Here is a 20,872-nt window from a genome sequence, read left to right as displayed (position 1 = left end):
CTGCCCCTCCCCTGCCCAAGTGCTCTCTGTCTCTGTCTCTCTCAAAATAAATTAAAAAAACAAATGAAAATGTGGGGTCTCTTGTTAAAAATTACCAAGAATTTCAAGACAGCCACAACAGAGCATTAAACCAATCACAAGGCCCTTCTAAGTGTAGGGTCCTGGGTGGCTGTCCAGGTGGCAGTCCTGTGACACCAGTTCTGTGTTTAGCCTAAAAAGAAAGGGTGTGTGTGTGTGTGCGTGTGTGTGTGTGTGTGTGTATCTTTTTTAAGTTTGTTTCTTTTGAAAGAGAGTATGTGAGCGGGGAGGGAGAGAGAATCCCAAGCAGAGGCCGCACTGTCGGCAAAGAGCCTGATGTGGGGCTCAATCCCATGAACCGTGAGATCGTGACCTGAGGCGAAATCAAGAGTCAAATCAACTGACTGAGCCACCCGGGCACCCCAAAGGAGCTCTTTAGATTGTGTGAAACACCACATGCAAGCAGTGTTGGTTTTGGGGGCCGCTTCAGTTTTGGGGTGAGATGTTTTTCCTTGTCATAGCTTAGAAAGCCTGGAAGTGGCCTTGGGGATCAAGCAGCTGGACCGTCTCATTGTACAGAAGACCCAGAAGCCCAAAGAGGGCCTGCCCCTGCCCAGGGTCCTGCTTGGGCCACTCCAGAAGTCCGGCCTTCAGACTCCGAGGTGCCGCAGGAGGTAGTCGTTTGTCCCCATCAGGCCGACTCTGTGGTGCCAGGCCACAAGGCATCGTTGACACTCCTGGGACCTCCCAGCGCCTACTTGGGCTAGATTCTTCCTCCAGCCTGTATGGTCAAAGCAGACAAAACCAGGAGGCTCTCCGTCCTTGGTTCCTTCTAGGGGATGTGCCACGAGTCCTCGGGAGCTGAATGGTGGCTTGAAGAGCTTGGCCACTACGCTCTGATACTTACTTCCTCTCCACAGATGCCTCCAGGCTGGGCATCCGCGGCCTTGGTGCGGAGGTGGGCAGAGAGGTAAGGGCGGGACGCGGCGCACCTGCCGGGTAGGTGCTGAGGGCTCGCCCCGAGGGCACTGGCCGGGGTAGAGGCCAGGCACGCCCTCCTGGTGGAAGCGGGAGCCGGAGGCCGCGGGCCCGGGGAGGATCGGCCGTGTGGGAGTCGCGCTGAGCCGGGGCAGGCGCAAGGGCAGATGAATGTGTCACGGGGAGCGGGGCGGGCGGTGTGTCAGATGGGCACGCTTGTCTCCGGGGGAAAGAAGGTTGTGCGAGACGCGAGGCGGAGGAGAGGGGAGCGATTAGCGAGCGGGCGTGAGTCACGCATCCAGTCCCCGGGCAGCGGCGCGCGCCGCGGGCTCCCCTGGGTGCGGACTCGGTGCCAGGCGGCGCAGCTGGCGCCGGGAAAGGTGCCAGCTTTCCTGCGGGGGCCTCGCGGGGTGGGGGCCGGAGCCGGGGATCTGATGGCCACCTGCTCCTGGCGTGAATCCAGAGGGCGCTGGTATCTGTGCCTGCGGGGCCCTGCCGGTCCCGGCGCCGCCACCACCCCCATCCCCCCGCCCCCCTCCCCCCCGCACGTCGCGCCCCCCACCCCCCGCGGCGGGAGGACAAAGCGGGGCCGCCCGACCGTCGCACGCGGCGGGCCCCGCACCGCAGGAGGGAAGGGCGCCCTGCCTGTGCCGGCGGAGGCCCTCCCGGCCAGGACAGATGCTGTCCCTGCCTCCCTGCCAGGCCGGGACGCCCAGGCCGGTGACCACCAGCTTCCCTGTGCGTGCGGGGCCGAGGGCCAAAGAAATCAAGGGGTTTTCATCCCCGCCGTAGGCCGCAGGGCTGCCAGTGGCTCAGGCCTTCATCCTGAAGGCACCTGGGTCCCCACTGTGGCCCGAGTTTCTAGAAGGCTCTGTTCAGAGTCGACTGCTTCTCCCTCCCCGACGTGGGCCCTGAGAGGGGTGGCCTTGGGTACCAGGGAGCCTGCCTCAGAAAAGGCACTAGGAAGGGAAGCCTGGGTGGCTCAGTCAGTTAAGCTTCCGGCTTCCCCTCAGGTCATGATGTGGCGGTCGGTGAGTTCGAGCCCCACGTCGGGCTGTGCTGACAGCTCAGGGCCTGGAGCCTGCTTCAGATTCTGTGTCTCCCTCTCCCTCAAAAATAAATAAACAGTAAGGAAGAAAGGGCACCAGGAAGCCCCCCTTCTCCAGGAAGCTGCAGCAGCCCCAGCTGCAGGCCTGGAAGGAGCTTCTGTTCCTAACCTCTGCCCTCTAACTAGGCTGCTGCCCGGGAGAGGGGGGTAGGGGAACAAGGGCCTCTCCTCCTGAAGGTCCCTGTGGCTATTCAGGCACCGGCTCCACTGGCTTCTGTCTCCACGGGGTTACTCGGGGGTGTCGCAGGCCGGATGTCGGCCTTTCCAAAACTGAACCCGTGGCTGCTGAGGAGGAGGGGGTCTCTTACACCCGCGTGGTCACTGGCGTTGGCTCCTCTCCTGAGAAGCTCCTCTGCCCTGGTTGGGGAGAAGAGTGGGGGGCACTGACGTGTGTCCGGAAAGCTGAAGGTCACTGCCCTGCTTGGCCAGACCTGAGAGAGGGAAGGGCCAGGCCGGTCTCGCCCTGGCCTCCGTCGCCACTGCCTGACCGCCGCACAAGGCCTCAGAAGAAGGGATCTGGCTACAAGACTTCGGTGTCATTTCCCGGCCTTCAACGTCAGTCGGCAAATTTATTGAACTCTTAATATGCTCAGGGCCTCGCCGCTCTCACCTGCGGCTGATCGCTGCCCTTCCCTGTATCCATTTTCTCTGCAAAAATGAGATCAATACATCTCAGCTGAGACGTAAGAGGTTCTTCCACGGCAGAGCTGGTAAAGGAACAATAGCCAGAGGCCTTCACCTTCCCGCGCAGCCCGACCAGCGTGAGGCAATGGCTGAGGAGTGCACAGGAATCCCCCACCTGGAGGGAGCGCGGTGTGGGCAGGCTTCCTTCACACCCGCTGAGGTGCGAGGACGTGTGAAGGTTGGCCCATCTTCACACTTGGTAGCAGATGCCTCCCTGGGTCACAGTCATCCCCCTGCATGCGCGTGTTTTTGAACTTAAAACATTTTTAATTTTACTTTTTAAAAGTTTATTTATGGATTTTGAGAGAGTGGGAGGGGCAGAGAGAGAGGGAGAGAGAGCATCCCAAACAGGCCCCGCGCTGTCGGCACAGAGCCCGATGCGGGGCTCGAACTCACAAACCGTGAGATCGTAACCTGAGCCAAAACCAGGAGCCAGACGCTTAACCAACTGAGCCACCCAGGTGCCCCGAGTGGTATTGAACTTTTCACGTCACCTCTGATTTGCCCCCTCTGCCTCAGCGTTTGAAACCTCATGGTTTATGTACCATAAATATGTATGCACAGCCGCTGGGGTGGTTTAGTCCTCAGGCCATTTTGTCGGTATATTTGTGTTTCCTGACCTTTTTAGAATATCCTTGAGAAACAGAACACAGTTCCTGTTTCTTTTGTTTCCTTTTTGCTCACCAGGGTCTACCGTGGGGTTCTGTACACAGCCGGTGCTGAACTGCTTGCTAAATAAAATGGTGACAGCTTAGAGAGGGTCCAGAGAGACTCTTAAGAGGCCCATGGCGGTTACTGGAGATGTGGTGTGGCCCTCTCTGCAAGGCCCTGTCTCCTCAGCACCCACACCTGGCTGAGGTGACCTGCCTGGGCCGCCCGCCCTCCCTCACCCCCTTCACGACATGAATGTAAGGGTGGGCCAGCTCCTGGCAGACCCAGAGCTGAGCTGGGTGCAGCTGAGGCAGCCCAGCCGGTGGCCATCTTGCATCCGCGTGGTTGAGAGCTAGGTTGGATGGGCTCAGGCCCTTCCGTCCCCACAGAACGGGGAGCACTGCTGTTGGGCTGCTCAAAGCTTCTCCAGAGGACGCCAGACCTGAGTCTGCACCTTAGCTCCCAGGCAGCAGGATCGAGGGGAGGGAGCAGCACATCCTCAGAGCCCCCACCATACTCGTAGGCCAAGTGGCCCCCAACCCCCCATGGAGCAAGAGGATTTGGGGGCTCTAAGGGTCCAAAGTCTTGGCAGGCTTCTTAGTCTCCCCACCTCCCAAGCTGAGTCAAATTTTAATTGAAGCCTGTGAAGCACAAAGTCCTACAGAAACCATTAGGAGAGTCTTCTGGAAAATAGAGACTGACAAGAATCCCTGCAGGGAAGAGGATGAAAGAAATCACAGCTCACCAAGCCCTCTGGGCAACCAGTCCCAGGGCACCCAGCAGACAGCTTCTCCATCTCTGTCGCGCCCAAGTCCTCTCCCAACCCTGATCTCATTAAAAGGAAACCAAAAGAGCTATATTATTTGGCTTCCATCTGGTCTCTTGAGATTCAAGGACTTTAATCAGTAAAATGTTAAAGAATAAAATAACTCTACAATAACAAGAAAGCCGCCAGCTGGCCCTTCCAGTGACCTTGCCAGAGTGCCTGGGAAATGGATCACACCATCTGGGCTTGACTTCCCTCCTGGGGAAGAGTGAGCAATTATGCCATTTTAGGATCCAAGTTTACAAAAAATTTATTTCCCCAAATAAGAAAATTTGTGCCCCCCAAACAGCTTGCATCTAATATATCATCTGCTTCCTGCATCCCACTGCCCCCACCCCAAACCAGCCCTCCTCTCTTCCCTATTCCAGGCCCACAATTCCAACATGGCATCTTCGGGAAGGGTTGACAGTTCAAGGCACCACAGAGGGCTCCCTGTGAAGAAACGTGGAAAAGCCTAAGAGCAGGAAATAAATTACACTGGTTGAAAAGATAAGAAAATTGGTTGAATTCCTCCTCCAGGTCCAAGTGTAGGACTTACCAGACCTCTTCCTGGGGCCATCTTGCTCTCATGGGGAGAACCTAAACTCAAATCTATGAAGGAAAGACAGAGCGGGCAAGGTGCCCAGCAGGTGACAGTTGAGAGAGAAGAGTGCTGGTGGTTCAGGCTGGGTCTCCCTTTTTCAAGGAGCCACTGAGAGGGAGCTTCAGGGTGTAGACCTGGGAGGCAGCCCTTAAATTCCCACATAGCGTCCTCTGGCAATGGCCGACTAGCCCTTACCCCATCTGGTGTGTCCCTGGGAAAAAGAGGCAAAGGGGAGTGGGAAGGACTCCACCACAGTAGGCAGGGTTGAACCTGGAGCCTGGGGCTCAGGCTCTGTGCTCTGAAGTGCCGTGAGGAAGGGGCTCAGGCTCTTCCTCCCCAAGAGGGACAAGGAAGAGGAAGCAGTCTGAGGTAAACCTCCCCATCGAAGGATATATTTTCAGCCTTGAGCCACTTGGCTGGCTCCACCTCTCACCCCACTCCCCTCCTCAGACTCATTTTCCACAGCCTGTGGAAGCCCATAGAAGCTTCTTTCATAGCCATGGAAGCTTTGCCCGGTTCAAAGGGTTAGGCACCACAAGCAGGCCCCGGGGTCATTGTCATCTTGGTCTTCAGTGCCCTTTCTGAAAGAACTGGCCATCATCCTCCCAGGAGCAGCCCAGACCACAAAGGTTGGTGTGGCCCGAGTGCAGTGGGAAGAAGCTACCTCCCTGAAGGGTGACCTCTGAAGTCGGACCCCAGAGAGACACCCTCGTAAGGTCAACAAGGGGCTTTTGGGGTGAACAGGGCCAGTGAGTGGCACCTGGGTGGGCGTGGGGGGATCCTGAGTCTGGGACCAGAGCTTCTTCCAGGCTGTTATGTGTGGTGTCAGTTGCTCAGGAAGTATCTAACCATGGAGCTGTGGATATTCTGGCACTTTCCAGGTCACCCTGAGTTTCTTCTTATGTCTCATCTTCACAACTTTTGAGGGCAGGTTTTCTCATTTAAAAAAAATTTTTTAATGTTTATTTTTGAGAGAGAGAGAGAGACAGAGAAACAGAGTGTGAGCGGGGGAGGGACAGAGAGAGAGGGAGACACAGAATCCGAAGCAGGCTCCGGGCTCTGAGCTGTCAGCACAGAGTCCCACGCGGGGCTCAAACCCATAAACCGTGAGATCATGACCTGAGCTGAAGTCCGGTGCTTAACCGACTGGGCCACCCAGGCGCCCTAGATTTCCTCATTTGAGAAAGGAGGAAGGCAAGGCCCAGAAGATCACATTCTAAGTAGAATCACTGAGACCCAAAGCCACGTACTGTTTAAAGCTCATGTAACTAAAGTGCCCCGGCCAGTGCCCGGGTCCAGGCGCACCCGCGGCATCAGGGTCCCTCCGGGCCTGCCGGCTTGTTCTCTTCAGGGCAGGCTCTCCTCCAACAGAGGCCGCTGGCCCCCACAGCTTCAGGCTCGCAGCCTATCCGGTCAGCAACCCCAAGAGAAAGGTCCCGAGTCTCTAATTCTTTAAGAGAAAGTATTGAGAATACTCTTATACGTACTACCTGGATTTGTCGTATCTTTATATTCTGTCCTGAGCTGGTGTTTTAAAAATGATCTTTTAAAAAAGAAAATACAGGGGTGCCTGGGTGGCTCAGTCGGTTGAGCGTCCGACTTCGGCTCAGGTCATGATCTCGCGGTCTGTGAGTTCGAGCCCCGCGTCGGGCTCTGTGCTGACAGCTCAGAGCCTGGAGCCTGTTTCAGATTCTGTGTCTCCCTCTCTCTGCCCCTCCCCCGTTCATGCTCTGTCTCTCTCTGTCTCAAAAATGAATAAACGTTAAAAAAATTTAAAAATAAATAAAAATAAAGAAGAAAATACAGGAAAGGGACCAATCGTGGTACCTTCAGACAAGGGACTATATTATTCAGCACTAAAAAGAAGTGAGCTCTCAAACCATCAAAAGACATGAAGAAACCTGAATGCATATCATTAAGTGAAAGAAACCAAGCTGACAGGGCTACATAACGTGTGATTCCAACTATGTGACGTTCTGGAAAAGGCAAAACTACAGAGACAGTAAAAAAGATCAGGGGTTGGCGGGGGTTGGCGGGGGGGGGGGGTGGATAGGTGGAACATTTTTAGGGCGGTGAGAACACCGTGTATGAGACCGGACGATGGTGGATACGTGTCATTACTCATCATCAGTCCAAACCCACAGAATGGGCCCCACCGAGAGCGGACCCCGAGGTAAACCACCAGCTCTGGGTGATAACCACGTGTCCATGTGGGTTCATGAGTCGCCACCAAGGTACAGCTCTGATGCTGGATGTTGTTGGAGGGGAAGGCTGGGGTGGGGGAGGGGAGGCACATGGGAAAATCTCTGGACCTTCTCAGTTTTGCTATGAACCTAAAACTGCTAAAAAAAAAAAAAAAAAAAAGATGAAGTCTCTTAAAAACACACAGAAATACAATTATTAAGAACGATGACACCCAAGTCTCCACGATGCCCCCCCCACCCCCCAAGCTAGTTTCCCAATTCAGCCTCAACAAAGTACCACAAACTGAGAGGCTTCAACCACGGGGAACGTATTTGCACACAGTGGTGGAGGCTCGAAGTTCCGAGGTCAAGGCGTCTACAGGACCGGTTCCTTCTGGGGCTGGTGGAGGCGGGGGGCATTCCCTGCTTCTCCCCCAGCTCCGGTGGTTGGCTGGCAATCTCTGGTCTTACGCATCACCCCATTCTCTGCCTCCGTGCTCGCGTGCTGTCCTCCCTACACGTGTGTGTCTGTTCTCAGATACCCTCTTGTTATAGGGACACCAGTCATACTGGATGGGGACCCGTCCTAATGACCTGATTTTAACTCGATTACCTCTGAAAAGACCCCATCTCTGAATATGATCACATTCTGAGATACCAGGGGGTTAGGACTGCAACCTACGTTTTAGGAGGTGGTGGTGGTGGGGGGGGGACCCGTTAACACCCACTGAAGACACAGCCTTGCCCTGACCTGTGGCGGCTGACTGAGCGCCACATGGCTATGTCGCTGTTCCGACTGCGTGTGTCCCTGGCGGTATTCCGGCGCGGAATTCTCACGGGTGATTTCACAAGCAGGCTGCAACTCACACCTGGCTCTCCCCATCTAGAGCAGCCTGTCAACGCACGGCGGGGTTAGACACATTTTCCAGGTGTCACGGGACGATGCAACACGTGGCGGGGTGGCTTTCACTCGGCAGGTGCAGCCAAGCCTCAGCCCTGCACATCCTAAAGGTCTCCCGGAGACTTGGGCGCTCCCAGCACTTTTCTTCTCTTAGGACGTCTCTGAGCCGCAGAACCCATATGCCAGACATTCCGCGGAGGCAATTCGGAGGCGAAGTGTCTCGAGATCTGTCGCCCAAAACACACTTACTGTCTGACACAGCCATTTCTATTCCTCTTAGAGTCCCTTTTTGCATTGCTGACTCCCGAGAAAGCTAATTAATTATTGGGGACACCACTATTAAATTGACACGGTGATTAATCTGATAATCCCTTGTATGAAATTACCTCTGAAATGCTAACTTTTCATCTTTTGAAACTCACTGTGTAAATTACTCTGAAGATTCCATTGTACCGGCTTTTGGCTCTGGAAACCTTAACGGCAGTTTTTTTTGCCAAAAGCAATAAAAGCTGTCCCGAATTTTATCAGGTCAATCAGGAAAGAGGCAGGCAGGAAATTGAAGGTGACACACTGCAAGTGGGGGGTGTGCCTGACGGATTGTTAGAACCTGCTGTTGCCAGTTGGCTACAGGAGACTTTGCGCCGAGGAGAGGCACAGCGGTAGCCTCCTGAGGCAGAGGGACAGGAGCCCCTGGTCGCAGGTGTCGAGGCTCCTTGACACAAGAGCCAGTGTGGTTCTAAGCGGTGGTCCCTTCCCCCCTTCTCTGCACCACCGTCCCTACGTCCCCTCCCAATGCACCTCCTGCAGTGGTGGAGACCTCTTGGTGCGTGACAGAGACAATGCCTGCCCTCTGGCACTTCCATTCTAACAGAGGCAGTCAGACAATAAACAAGATAAATGACAAGTGACAGGGTGTGAAGGGGATAAGGGAGATCTAGCGGGGGTGGAAATACACAATTTTTAAAATATTTTTTTTAATGTTTTATTTATTTTTGAGAGCGAGAGACAGAGGGCGAGCAGGGGAGAGGCGGAGAGAGAGGGAGACACAGAATCTGAAGCAGGCTCCAGGCTCTGAACTGTCAGCACAGAGCCCGACGCGGGGTTCGAACCCATGAACTGCGAGATCATGACCTGAGCTGAAGTTGGACGTTTAAGTGACTGAGCCACTCAGGAGCCCCTGGAAACATACAATTTTAAACCAAGGGTCAGGGAAGACCGTGTTGCCTCGTTTGCCTCACCCTGGCCCTGCCTCGTTGAGATGACATTTGAATAAAGAACTGAAGGCGAGAGATTGGCCACGTGGATGCTGGAGAAAGAGCTTTCCAGGGCACAGCCAGTGCCATGGACCTGGCATGGAAACCTGACTGGTCAAGGAACAGCAAAGGGGAGCTGGAATAGAACGAGCAAAGGGGCAGCGGCAGGAGTTAAGGTCACAGAAATTTGGAATCCGTGAGCCATGGAAAGAGCTGAGTAAACCTGGCACTTCGGGGTGTTTTGCAAGGGAAAAGCAAGTCTGTCGATCCTGTTCTCTGCAGGTGTTCCCTCCCAGCCCTGGGTCCTGTCCTGAAGGCGTCTTCCAGGCAGACCACAGCGTCTAAGGGCCCACTCAAGGAGAAGGGTGTGGACTGCACGACGTGTAGGTGAGCACTTCCCAGGCCTGTAGTCCCGCTGCCAGGGTGCTCGACGCATCTGCCCCGGGAAACTGAGGCACCTCCCTCCAGCTTCCCACAAAGCATCCACGTTCTTTCTGCTTTGCGGGGGCAGGAAGCTTACTGCCTCCCACCTCCTTCTGTCCCAGGTTTTCTCCCATTTCTGCCTACAAAGGTGAGAGCCGAACAGTGAACCCCCCCACCCCCCACCCCCCGCCCCCGCCCCAAGCCAGGAAGGCCCATGCCTGAGGTGGAGCCGGTTTCTGACGAATCTCTTATGAAGCCTGGAAACCAGAAGAGGTTTCTGATGCCCTCAGCGTCCAGGAGTTGTGGTCAGCAGCTGGAGTGACGTGGCGACAAATGGAAAGCACCTGTCCCCTGGAGGGGGGAGGGTGGGCACCTCCAGCTCACTCTGCAGCAGGAGAACAGTGGGTTTCTCTGTTTCAGACAAAACCTATCTATGGCCTTGAGGCTCTGGATCCAGCCTCTGTGGCTGCCCTCCGGCTGAGCTGCCCCACGGAAGGACTTTTCTGGAAAGGGACAGCCAGGTGCACACCTGGGGAGGCTCTGAGATCTCCGCCATCCCTGTTTTCTGCCCCCTAGGTGTGGGGATGGAGCCACTGACCGACGGCTGTCACAACAGCATGTGCGGTTGCTTTTTTGGTGTGTCCCCGGCCCTCCCCGCTCATCTGCCACTGCACGGATGGTGCCTGACTCCTCTCCCCCACTCCTCCCTCCATCCAGGCCCACACCGCGTTCCAGAACAATCCCCCACCGTGCGTCTGTGGAAGGGGCCGGTCTCCCTGTTGCTTTTCCAGTGAGCCTTTTCTTCCCCTGAAGCACATCCAAGAGCGCCGCACCGACTGCCCTCTGGGTTGCCATGGAAACGAAGCATTCTTCCCACTTCCCTCTTCTGTTTACCTTGGTCAGGGACTGCGGCAAAAACCAGCCAGTCGCTGAAGGGGAGGGCGGGCGGCTGGGGGAGAGGGAGGGAGGAGGGGAAGGCAGCCGCTCTAAACCAGATCATTCCGGTTCCGAGCGGTTCCCCGCTCTACCCCCGAGAGGCTCTCCAACTAGGCGCGGGCCGCGGACGGCGGCTCCGCGCCCTGAGATTAGTGGAGAGGGGTCTGGAGGCTACTCCGCACCCCCCGCCCCGGGCTCCACGTCCGCCTGCGCTCTGCCTGCTCGGGCTTCCTCCCCGCCGGTGCGGGGTGTTGGCGGAGCCTTTGTCGAGCGGCCCGGGCTCGCCGGCCTCTGCTCGGCGGTGGTCGGTCGGTCACGACACCAGGGCGCCCGGCGGAGGGTGGGGGAGCGATGGGAGCCGACGTCCAGCCCCGCTCTGTGACCTGGCCCAAAGCACCCTCGCCCTGCCCGCACCGCTGCCGTGGCCTCCCAACCGAGGGCCCCGCTTCCTCTGACAGCCTCCCTCGGCAGCGGGGGGACCGGTTCGTCCTCTGCCTTCCAGCTTCCAGTTGATCTTAGAATGAAAACCAGACGCTTTGCCCGGCTCTTCCATCATCTGCCCAGCCTGCCTCTCCTTGCTTCCCTGGCCTCCCCTCCCGGGTTCCCGTCCTCCCGCTACGCGGCTTCTTCCCCTTCCAGAAGACGCCAGGGGCCGGGTTTTTGTCTTTGGAATGCTCTGGCCCCTTGATGTAGTGGCATTCTCCCTCATGTGCTTTCTAGCTCCTGGCGCGCAGTCATTGCATCCTCGGGGAGGCTCTCCCTAACTTGTCCGTGTCCGGCCGCTCGTGCTTCTTCACAGCGGCTGACTGGCTCCCCGCTCCCCGCCTCCCATGGAAGCTCCCTGAAGGCAGGCTTACTCCCCGCCGCCTGGCCCGGCCGGCTCCCGGCCCCGCGCGGGTGCGTACTAGGTGCTCAGTTAGTGAGCGGTCCGAGCGGGCGCGCGCCGGCGCCGACCCCGGCCTGCGCACCGCGCGCTCCCTCCCGCCTTCGGGCCGGGGGGTCGGGCGCCCCCTCCCGGCCGAGCTCCGCCGGCTGCCGCTGCCCGCCAGGGGGAGGCAGAGAAGCCCCGGGACGCGAGGTCGCGGGCCCGAGGCCGGCGCGCCGCAGGGAGAGAAACCGGCTGCGGGCCTCGCTCGTGCGGGGGAGGCGGCGGCGGCGGCCGGGCCACCCTCGCCGCCAGCCCAGGGCTCCAGGGCCCCGGAGGGCGACCGTTCTGGGGGCGGGGGATTGCAGGCAAGGCCACCCCTTCTCCGGGCTTTGCGGATCTGGGTAACTCTCTCTGCAGGCACGTCACTGCGCTTGGCTTGCCACCAAGTGGGGGTCAGCCCTCCAGGCTTAACATTCCAGTACCGCTTTGGCGGGGAGAAACGAAGCAGGGAAAGGCGCGGCTGGCGCTTCAAGGAGGCACAGCCTGGGTGGGCTCCGAGGTGGTGAGGTTGGCGGTGGGGGGAGCAGGGCTGGAGTTCCATCCAGTTCTGGACCCCGCCGGTGCACCCCTAGGTACATGTCATTCCCCGCAACGGCCGAGTTACCGTTCTTACGGATCACCTCTCTGTGGGTGGCAAGTGGGCCTCTTCCTTTGGGGGGGGGGGAGGGGGCAAGGGCAGTTGCCAGCATCCTGAGCCACGATCTGATCTTGGCTGTTGCAGTGCACGCTCTCTACCTTTTCCTCCAGGGTGAGGCTCAGGGAGTAAATGAGACCCCAGATGCCTGGCGGAGGCCGGAGCAAGTTAAGTTCGCTCACTTCAAGTGGAGGAGCTCTTGTAGACATCCTTGGCCGTCGCAGGGAGAGCCACCTGGGCTCCAGGAGCCGGGCAGCTTTCGGTGGAAGGTGCAAGAGGGACGAACTGACCGGTGTGGTCTAAGGTGACTCGGACTGAGTAACATTGGCTTTCTCTTTGCACAGTTGCCATGGGCACAGCCACCCTACAGCTCCAGGCCGGGTGCGGGCTCCTGAAATAGCAAGTGGCCGGAGCTCCCAGCTGTCTCTGTCCTTCTCTCCTTCGCAGCCCTGGGCTGGGCTGGGCTGGGCTGGTCACTGGCCCGTCTGCCTGAGCTGAGCTCGGCGCCTTCCTTCCTAGGAGAGCTGCGGAGGCCCTCCTGTTAGGCGGACCATTGGAAAGGAACTCAGACACACTCGTGTGTTTGAGGATTTGAGAAAAGTGTCTCCCTCTTCCACCGGAGACTTCGAGGCCGGACCCCATGGCCTGTGCAGGATGGGTGGGTTTGCCGGGTCTGCTTTGTGTATCGCTCAGAAGCCTTCCACCTCCCCTCCTCTCACCGTGGAGTGGATGACAGAAAAAGCCTCTAAAATAATGTATTATCTTGCTTGATTTTATGAAGGGACAGGATGGTGAGGAATGGTCTTCGGGCAACAATTAAATCTTGAGACTTTTTTTTTTTTTTTCTCTCCCTCTCCTGGATTTTTTTTTCTCCCACCGGCTTCCAAGATTGGCTTTTAAATCGAAGATTTCCAAATACCAGTCAGGCTACCTCTTAATCAATCAAGAACTTAAAAATACTACTACTCCAGCCCTACCCTTTGAACCACCCAATTTTTTACAGCCTGATTTGGTCAGAACGGACCCAGATTCACAGTATCCTGAAAAAGGGCTAAATCGAAAGAGTCACGAAGGGTTCTGGTTTCTAAAGGAGAGAAAAGGGGGGAAAAAAAACGAACAAAAACCGTGAACATACTTGAAAAAGCCAGCAGTCCCTGCTGTGGCCCCCTACATCTCCCGGGCCACCTTACCACTGTTAGCTCTTTTGGCTGTTTTTGTTTGTGTTTTCTGATACCTTCCTTTATGCCTCTAGTCAATATGCTTTCCTGGTTAGTGCTTAATTTGAGACATTCTGTCTATTACCTTCCTGCCATGGAACATGAGGATTTAGCTCTCACCTATGTCACCCCACTTCCCTTGTCTCGTCCTCTTACTTTCTTTATTGGTTAATTTTGTAACTTTTAGCAAATACTTCGTCTTCATTTCCTGTACCATCAACTATAGAGAGCGAGAACGGTAAATACCCCAGGCATGCTTCAAAGCACCTCACACATTATTGCAGCCACACAGTAACAAGGACTGAGCCGAGAGCCAAGAGCTGACCAAGCCTTGGTTCTCCAGCTCTCCAGGCCATCTCCTTCCGGCACTGTACTGAGGTAGCCGCTAGCTACGCGTAACAGCTTATACTTACAGAAATGAAAATTAAATTGGAATGAAAATTGTAGTTCTTCGGTCACACTAACCACATCTGAAGTGCTGAACAGCCAGTGGCTACCACATACTGGACAGCGCAAATACAGAACATTTCCATCACCGCAGGAAACCACTGGTTTTGCGCTGCTCTGGAAGCTGGGCCTTTTATCTGAAGGTAAGTATGGAAACTGGATGGTTTTACCAGTGTCGTCTCCCATCAAGCAATTACTACCAAAGATTAACTGCAAGAGAATTGTGGTCCTACTGTTCAGTTATAAGAGCTTCGTAACAGCATTTTGACAAACTAGAATCTTACACGTGGAACTGGAAGAACAAAACCACCCAAACCAACAACTAAGCCACTGAAACCTCTTCCCACCCAAGCTAAGACGGGGCTTAACTAAGAACCGAATTAGATACCAACAAGAGTTCATTTCAAAGCTCTGGCTGGTCTAAAGTCTAAAAGGCACAGGGTCCGCTTCTTGCCCCTGATGGGCCTCAGGGGAGTATACTTCAGAAGACGTAGGAGAAATAAAGCAAAGGAAACGAGAATGCTCTGCGTAATGAATGTGCTCTGCGTGTTAACTGTAACGTGGGCTGGGAAGCCCTATAAATTAGGGGGTAGAAATTGTTATGTTTTCCTCTGGTCGATTTATGGCAGAATATCGAGGATTACTTGTCCCAGGAAGGCATATTTGATCCAACAGTTTGTCGATGGAAACACTGAAAACTAAGAGGCATATGTGCGATTCTGGACGAGAGACCTTAAAAGTGACCAGACTTGGGAGTGTCCACACCTACACCGGACTTCAGAGCCTGAAGAAAAGCACTGCTGGGAGAGGGATCCTAGCAGAGGGCGAGGCGATACAAAGCAGAGGTTTTGGAGAAAGAAGCATCTGGAAGACCGAGGCAAGAACCAGGAACTGTGGTTTCATCCCCAAAGGACCCCCGGGGGAGGGCTCAGCTCCTCCTGGGGTTTTTTCCTTGACTCAGGGACAGTTGTGACTCTGTATGTAACGATTCACATCTTCCCTTTGAATTCCCTGTAGCTCCTCCAACTCTTCAGAAGAGCCTTGAGACGTCCGTACAGACTTGGCTAGTGGGAGTTTGGGGAATATACAGAACGGGACAGGAAAAGGGAGTGTGGTCTGCCCCACAGTCACTCGCTCCCTTGCTGGTGTCCTGAGGGGAAGAGCGTTCTGTTGAGGGGACGGTTGTAGGTCCAGGAGTCCCAGATGGTGAGCAGAGAGAGGGACCCACAGCAGGCGGCGGCGGAAGGCAGATGACGCACAGATATTAATTACGGAGAAAAGTGCACCCTGGTGGGCGGGAAAGGGGTGGCGGAGGCGGGCAGACCGATGCTTCCGTCATAGAGGTGAGCTCGCATACACGCAAATCACCGTCCCACAATCAAGGTAGCCTTGAGCCAAATAGATTTGGATAAGATTTATTGATCAGATTGTTTTAGAAAACCAACAGCAAAACACTGACAAGGTACATAAATACAGATTGGACATTTTAGGGTAAATTCACTATTTTTCCTACGTGCTCGTAGGAGACCAAATAAGGTGGAAAAGCTGTCCTGATCATATGGCATGCACACCAGACTGCAAAAGGACTTCCACACTATTTAACAGGACTGTGGCAAAATAGCTTTACAGTAAGGCAAGCATCGTGTGTGGCCTAAGCACACCCTGTACAAAGAGCCAAGCCCAGGCCTGCCCTCAGAGACTGCGTGAGAGGTTCCCCTTTCTTGCCTAGGTTCTTCCAGTCAAATCCTCATCGGCAGGTGCCTTTACAGGGAAATGCCTGGCGCTGTCCCTGCTCAGACTCTGTGTACAAGGAAGCGGCTTCGGAGAAAGTCAGTGTGTTTCTGATGCCTCCTTTGTATTCTAAATGTGCAACTAGTAAAACAGCAATCGCTACAGCTCGGTGAGACTGCCTCGGACTCACCCTGCGCACTGACTAAGCAGGGCCTTTCAAAAACCTCTATAAAGTGAAAAAAAATAAAATCATGAAAATTACAACTAAAAAGATGGTACCACTTTTGAAGCACAACTCAGAACTCCTCTTTGTAACACCAGGTAAGAGAAGAGGTCGCTTCCCACCAAACCCAGTGACCTCAGAAGGGAAGCAGCATCACTGGGCACGACCCGCGGCGGCACACACGGGAGGTACAGAGCTCTACGAAGCCGGCCTCAGGCCCTGCCAACGCCCCTAGAGTCCCGAGGAATTTGGGGAACCAAAGCACTTTAAGCTAACAGTGACCAGTTTTTGGAGCTCGCGATCACGGGACCGCAAGCCCCCATCCGTCCTGGAGCTCAACGCCAGAACAATGAAGAATAAGGAGAACGGCTTCTTGTGCTACATCAGAGTGCTGGCAGGTAGACGATTTGTAGTAACGGTGCCACCTGCTAAACATCTGTAAGACCACACAAAAACAAACTGGTTTTACAGAATCAAGACCAACACAGACTTACAGGGTAATTCAACCTTTTCCCACATGCCAAGCTATATGGCTGGAAAAGGAATTCCCAAAGGAAAAAATAAGGCTCCTGCAAGAACAGAGGAAAAGCAAGTATTTGTCAAGAGCCAAAGAAATGTGTTCAAATGATGGGATTCCCTCTGCATCACACACAGCAGCTTTTTCTTCCTCCGGGTGCTAAGAGTTCTTTGGTGGTTATAGGAGAGACAGCCTAGAACTCAGGGCAGGAACACCGTGCCGAAGCAGAGGAGTGAAGAGTTAACATCTCAACTCAGGATTACCACCCGTGGGTCCTAATTTCAGCATTCAACAGCTGTCATCAAATTGACAATTACAGCTAATAGGGCTGCCTATATGCTTGCTGGTTTCTAGCCCTCCGTGACTCTTCGTTTTCATTTCTAACTACTCATTAGCCCTACTCCACTGAGAAGGAGGTGCTTGTGGGAAAGGGGTAAGGGGGAGGAAGAATATAAATGGATCAATTGTTTGATAGAAAAGTTGAAACACTGATTATCTATGAGTTTCAATTATCTGTGCTTTACTCTTGCTACTCTGGGTAACCAAAGGTCACTGTTCATAAACCTTTTGCTTAGAAATGTTAATGTTTATCATCATATGTTTAAATCTAGCTATGTGATGGACATGAATAATTTAGAGCAAATTTTTACACCCTGTCACGAGGGCCCTGAAAAAAGACTCTGCCAGTGGAAAGGACTTCAGTTTGGCCCCTGAAGAACAGTGAAAATTTCATTCTATTCTATATTGGTTAATAAGATTTTCCAGAATGCGGAAAATATTTTATTAAATGAAGAAAGCCTCATTCTCTTCGTTTAATAAAGTCTTATATTCACAGATAAATTAGTATGTACATGGGAAAGCTGACAGTATTAAATATTAGATTTTAATTCTCCATTTAGAAATTCCTTACAGGTAGACTTCCTTTTTTCGTGGGCAAGAAATGTAGTAAGATACGCAAACATGAGATAGTACAAAAGATGACTGGGGGAAAGTCTCAACTCTAACAAACCCAAGGAATAAGAAGTCTTTAAGAACTGGAGTAAGAAAACAAGGACCTGAAAACCCAGATTGACCAAGAGTTGGCTTACGCTAGCTGGTCACATCTCAAATTCTTGGTATAAGTTGACTCTAAAGGAATGAGCTGGCTTTCCCCAAGGCAGATTCAAAAAAAAGAAAAAAAAAAAAAAGTAGTCTACCTGCTTTATAGTTACACCCTATATATAATCTGTATATATCCATATGTGTTTCTATATATTGCACTTAAATTTACGGGACTGCAGTAAGATGGCAGGGAGTACCTCAAAGAGGCAGAGGAGCAGCAGGCATAAACTTTCCTAAACCAAGTAACAGTGTCAGGAATTCAGGGTGCTGGTTATAGGGATACTAAATGGTCGGGGACCCCCTATATAAAATTCTGCTCATCTATATTTAAGTCATCATACACACAGTCTCATTTGGCATCCAGAACATGTGCATATGTGTGGTTCTATAGCACTCAGAGCTGGTCATTCTACATCGCTTTCACTAGTGTTATATGAAAAGAAGACACTTTAGACCAAGGGTATGTACTTTTATAAAAATGTCACACACAAGGTCTTGGATGTCAGGCCTCCAAAGTCTACCTCAAAGAAGACTGCCCTCAGAAGGCTTAAATCCTTTTTGCTAGCAAGTGTGGACTGAACTAGACTCTCTTTCTAGCTCTCCAGTGTAGCAAAGCTAGAGACCTGCTTATTTCCCAAGGAGCACGGAAGGGTAAGCACAGAGGCTGAGCACTGAGGCTTTGGTCCCTACGTAAATCCATGACAAATACCCTTTCGCCACCCTAGACCGCACAGCTTATTTAACTGGATACAGTCCACCGAATATCCAGAGACCAGGCTGGAGTCGTGCGGTAAAGCTTTGTTTTGAACTCATGGGGCTGTTCAACCTGACTTGCTCCGGAGAGAGCTCCTCACTGGAGTAAGCTTAGCAGTGGGCGGTAAGAGGTTAAATGTCAAACAGACGTGGTCGTGGCAAGATGGGGGTGGGACCTCTAGAGGAGTTGCTCCTTGTCCTGCCTCTGCCCCACACCCATCATTTCCCCTAAAGGACCCAAACTCACAGGTGAGTGGTGTCATAAGACCTTGCAGAATTTGGGCTCCATGAACTCAACCCAACATGGACGGGATGTTCTAATAAGGCATGGAAGTTAAGAGTCCAAGTCTAGAGACCACAGTTTTCTCTTCCCCAGAACTCAACACTGGAGGGTGACTTTTTAGCCATAACTCAAAGGTGATTTTAAATCCACACATGAGCTAAAGAGATCCCTTCTGGGATGAAGGAAAAAAGAAGAGTAACTTTAAAAGCTAAGTGAAAAAGAGGCACTTAAAGGAAAAATGTGTCCCAAATCTCCCGTCTGAGTCTCCTGTTGTGAGGTGACCAACGGGATGATCAGCACTGTGCCTTCTTGTATGCCTTCCGCACCTTTCGTACACCTGAGGACTTCCAAATGTTCACGTCTCAGTGACTTGCTCAACTACGCTAGCAGCCTGATGGCAAAGAAGTGAAAATTCAGGTCACTCCTTTTTTTAGAGTTAAAATACAAAACAAACCAGAACTAAAATGTCACACCAAAAAGCTAATGATCTTTAGCTTCATTCCTTCCTCATGCTAGTTTTGAAAACAATAGTTCTTTGGGAAGGATGGCCTGTGGCTTTTCCCCCAAGACCTTTTATCCAATAACTAGACAATTACTCACAGCACCATGCACATTAAAGCAGACAAAAAAGAGGCAATAAGCTAAGGGAAAAATCAAGGGCCAGTTGGCTTTCTAGAGATAAAACCCACTGCCTGAGAAAACGGCAGGTGCATGGCCCAGTGTTCAAGTTCTGAAAAGGAAACGGCCAATATGATGGTCAAAGCTCACAGCCTGGAGCTGAAGCCCTCCCCGCCTTGCTCTTTTCTGGCCTCTCACAAGCTTACTTTTACGCCCCATGGCATTTATGCCACATATTTAGGGTCTACAAGTCACCCCACGAAGAAGTCAGAGATACTTGAAACCAGTTATAAGCACAAGGGAATTTCAAAACTGCCCAGAACAAAGAACTTTGACCACCATCAATTCCTTGATTTGAAACGTTCTTGGTGCCATAATTTCTAAGAGCAACAATAAACAGCACAACTACAACACACACACACAAGCCTTTTGACAGCCAAATCTAACCATTGCTGGCACCAGAAGAATGTGGAAAGAAATCACCGATCAAGGGTTGCTGAGCCGCCTGACTTTCCTCCAAAGTCAAAGGATGGGTTTGGGTATCGATGCAGCAAGATGTCAACCGGTGCTGCCATCAGATCCAGCCACGCAATCAGAGGCGTCTTGGAAAACAGTAAGGTTGACGTCTAGGTTGGCATGTAACCTGCACAACTCTCAAGGTCAGCCTTCTTGTTGTTGTTGTTGTTGCTGGATTTACATTTTTTAAAATTTTATTTGTTTTTGTCAATGATGCTGCTTTAATTTGTGGAGCACTGGCTGACATGGTCATAGTTTCAGAGACCCTTTAAAAAATTCTTTATCTGATCATGATTCATAACATCGTTACGGTACTTTCAGACTTTCCCTCAGGTCCAGCCAGGAAGAGGGAGTATGTGAGTATGTGTGTGTGTTGAGGCAGGAGGGAGAGAAGCAAAGAAAGAAGCACGAGGGAAAGTGAGATTGCCATAAACTTAAAACCAATTTACAGAAAGGCATCTGATGTATTTTCTGAATAAGGCCTTGATCAGGGTAACCAATTCTACACTGCCCATAAATAAAGGAGTCTCTTTAAATTAACATTTCCAGTATCAATGAACAGTCCAGAAATCCTCATTTCAAGCGCTCGATGAGTCCCTGTGTGAGTCCAAGGTGCAGAAGCTGTGTGCGGGAGAGGTTTGCTAGGTTGGGGAAGGCTGCAAGCAGCTTCTCCCATGCCAGTTCCAGCAGGCTCGGCACCACCAGCCAGATCTTAAACAGTGACCCAGTCCGTTTGTTTTCGTGGATGTTCACCACTCCTCCATGAATGTACATGCAACCAGCCTATGAACAGACGGCAGTCAAAAGAGGACAAATTCAAATGGGAGAGAAGCAGGTAACTTAGGCTGAAGAGTCAGCGACAAAATGCACAGTAGGCCAAATGGAGACGGGGCAAAACAAAAAGAATTTCTCACTGATCCCAACATAGTGCAGAGATCAAGAGGCGTTTAAATAATAAATGAGTTTACTAGGGGAAAACTGTAGCTTTTTTCTTTCTTTTTTTTTTTTTACTTCAACGAACATTAAAGTGACATGATATTAAGTATTCATTGTGCCAAACACCAGGAACACAAAGATGAAAATAAAGGTCTTCGCCTTGAGAAACTGGTGGGATCTTTAAGAACAAGGCATTGGGGGGATAGAGCTATCCTGCCCTCCCAGAAAACACCTTTTATGTCACGGCAGGGGCCTAAATGCCACGCACAGCATTTCTTTTATATTTCTGCTGCTCTTTTAAACTGTGTATGATGGTTTTTCTCCCCTCTTCTCAGAAGAAGGGCTGGCTTTGTCTTGAAGAAAGTTTTAGAAACACATTCTTTATCCAAGGTTGGTAATATCAGAATCTTTTTTTCTCGCTAAT

General features: G+C 52.5%; 1 protein-coding gene across 3 annotated transcripts in view; it reads right to left on the bottom strand.

The window, feature by feature from the left end:
* Positions 1 to 4,481: 4,481 nt before the first annotated feature.
* KLHDC10 (kelch domain containing 10) overlaps positions 4,482 to 20,872 on the bottom strand; it is a 70,445-nt gene continuing 54,054 nt past the window's right edge. For 2 of the 3 annotated variants that reach the window (XM_047847384.1, XM_047847394.1), the window contains one exon: positions 15,170 to 20,295. In XM_047847384.1, the coding sequence (XP_047703340.1) occupies positions 20,086 to 20,295 (210 nt within the window). In that variant the 3' untranslated portion in view covers positions 15,170 to 20,085. Of the gene's footprint in view, positions 4,698 to 15,169; positions 20,296 to 20,872 lie in introns of those variants that run through there. The other variant, XM_047847375.1, reaches the window with a different exon arrangement.

This window comes from Prionailurus viverrinus, chromosome A2, assembly GCF_022837055.1.
Source record: "Prionailurus viverrinus isolate Anna chromosome A2, UM_Priviv_1.0, whole genome shotgun sequence".
NCBI classification, from domain to species: Eukaryota; Metazoa; Chordata; class Mammalia; order Carnivora; family Felidae; genus Prionailurus; species Prionailurus viverrinus.
This window is presented reverse-complemented; position numbering and strand designations above follow the sequence as displayed.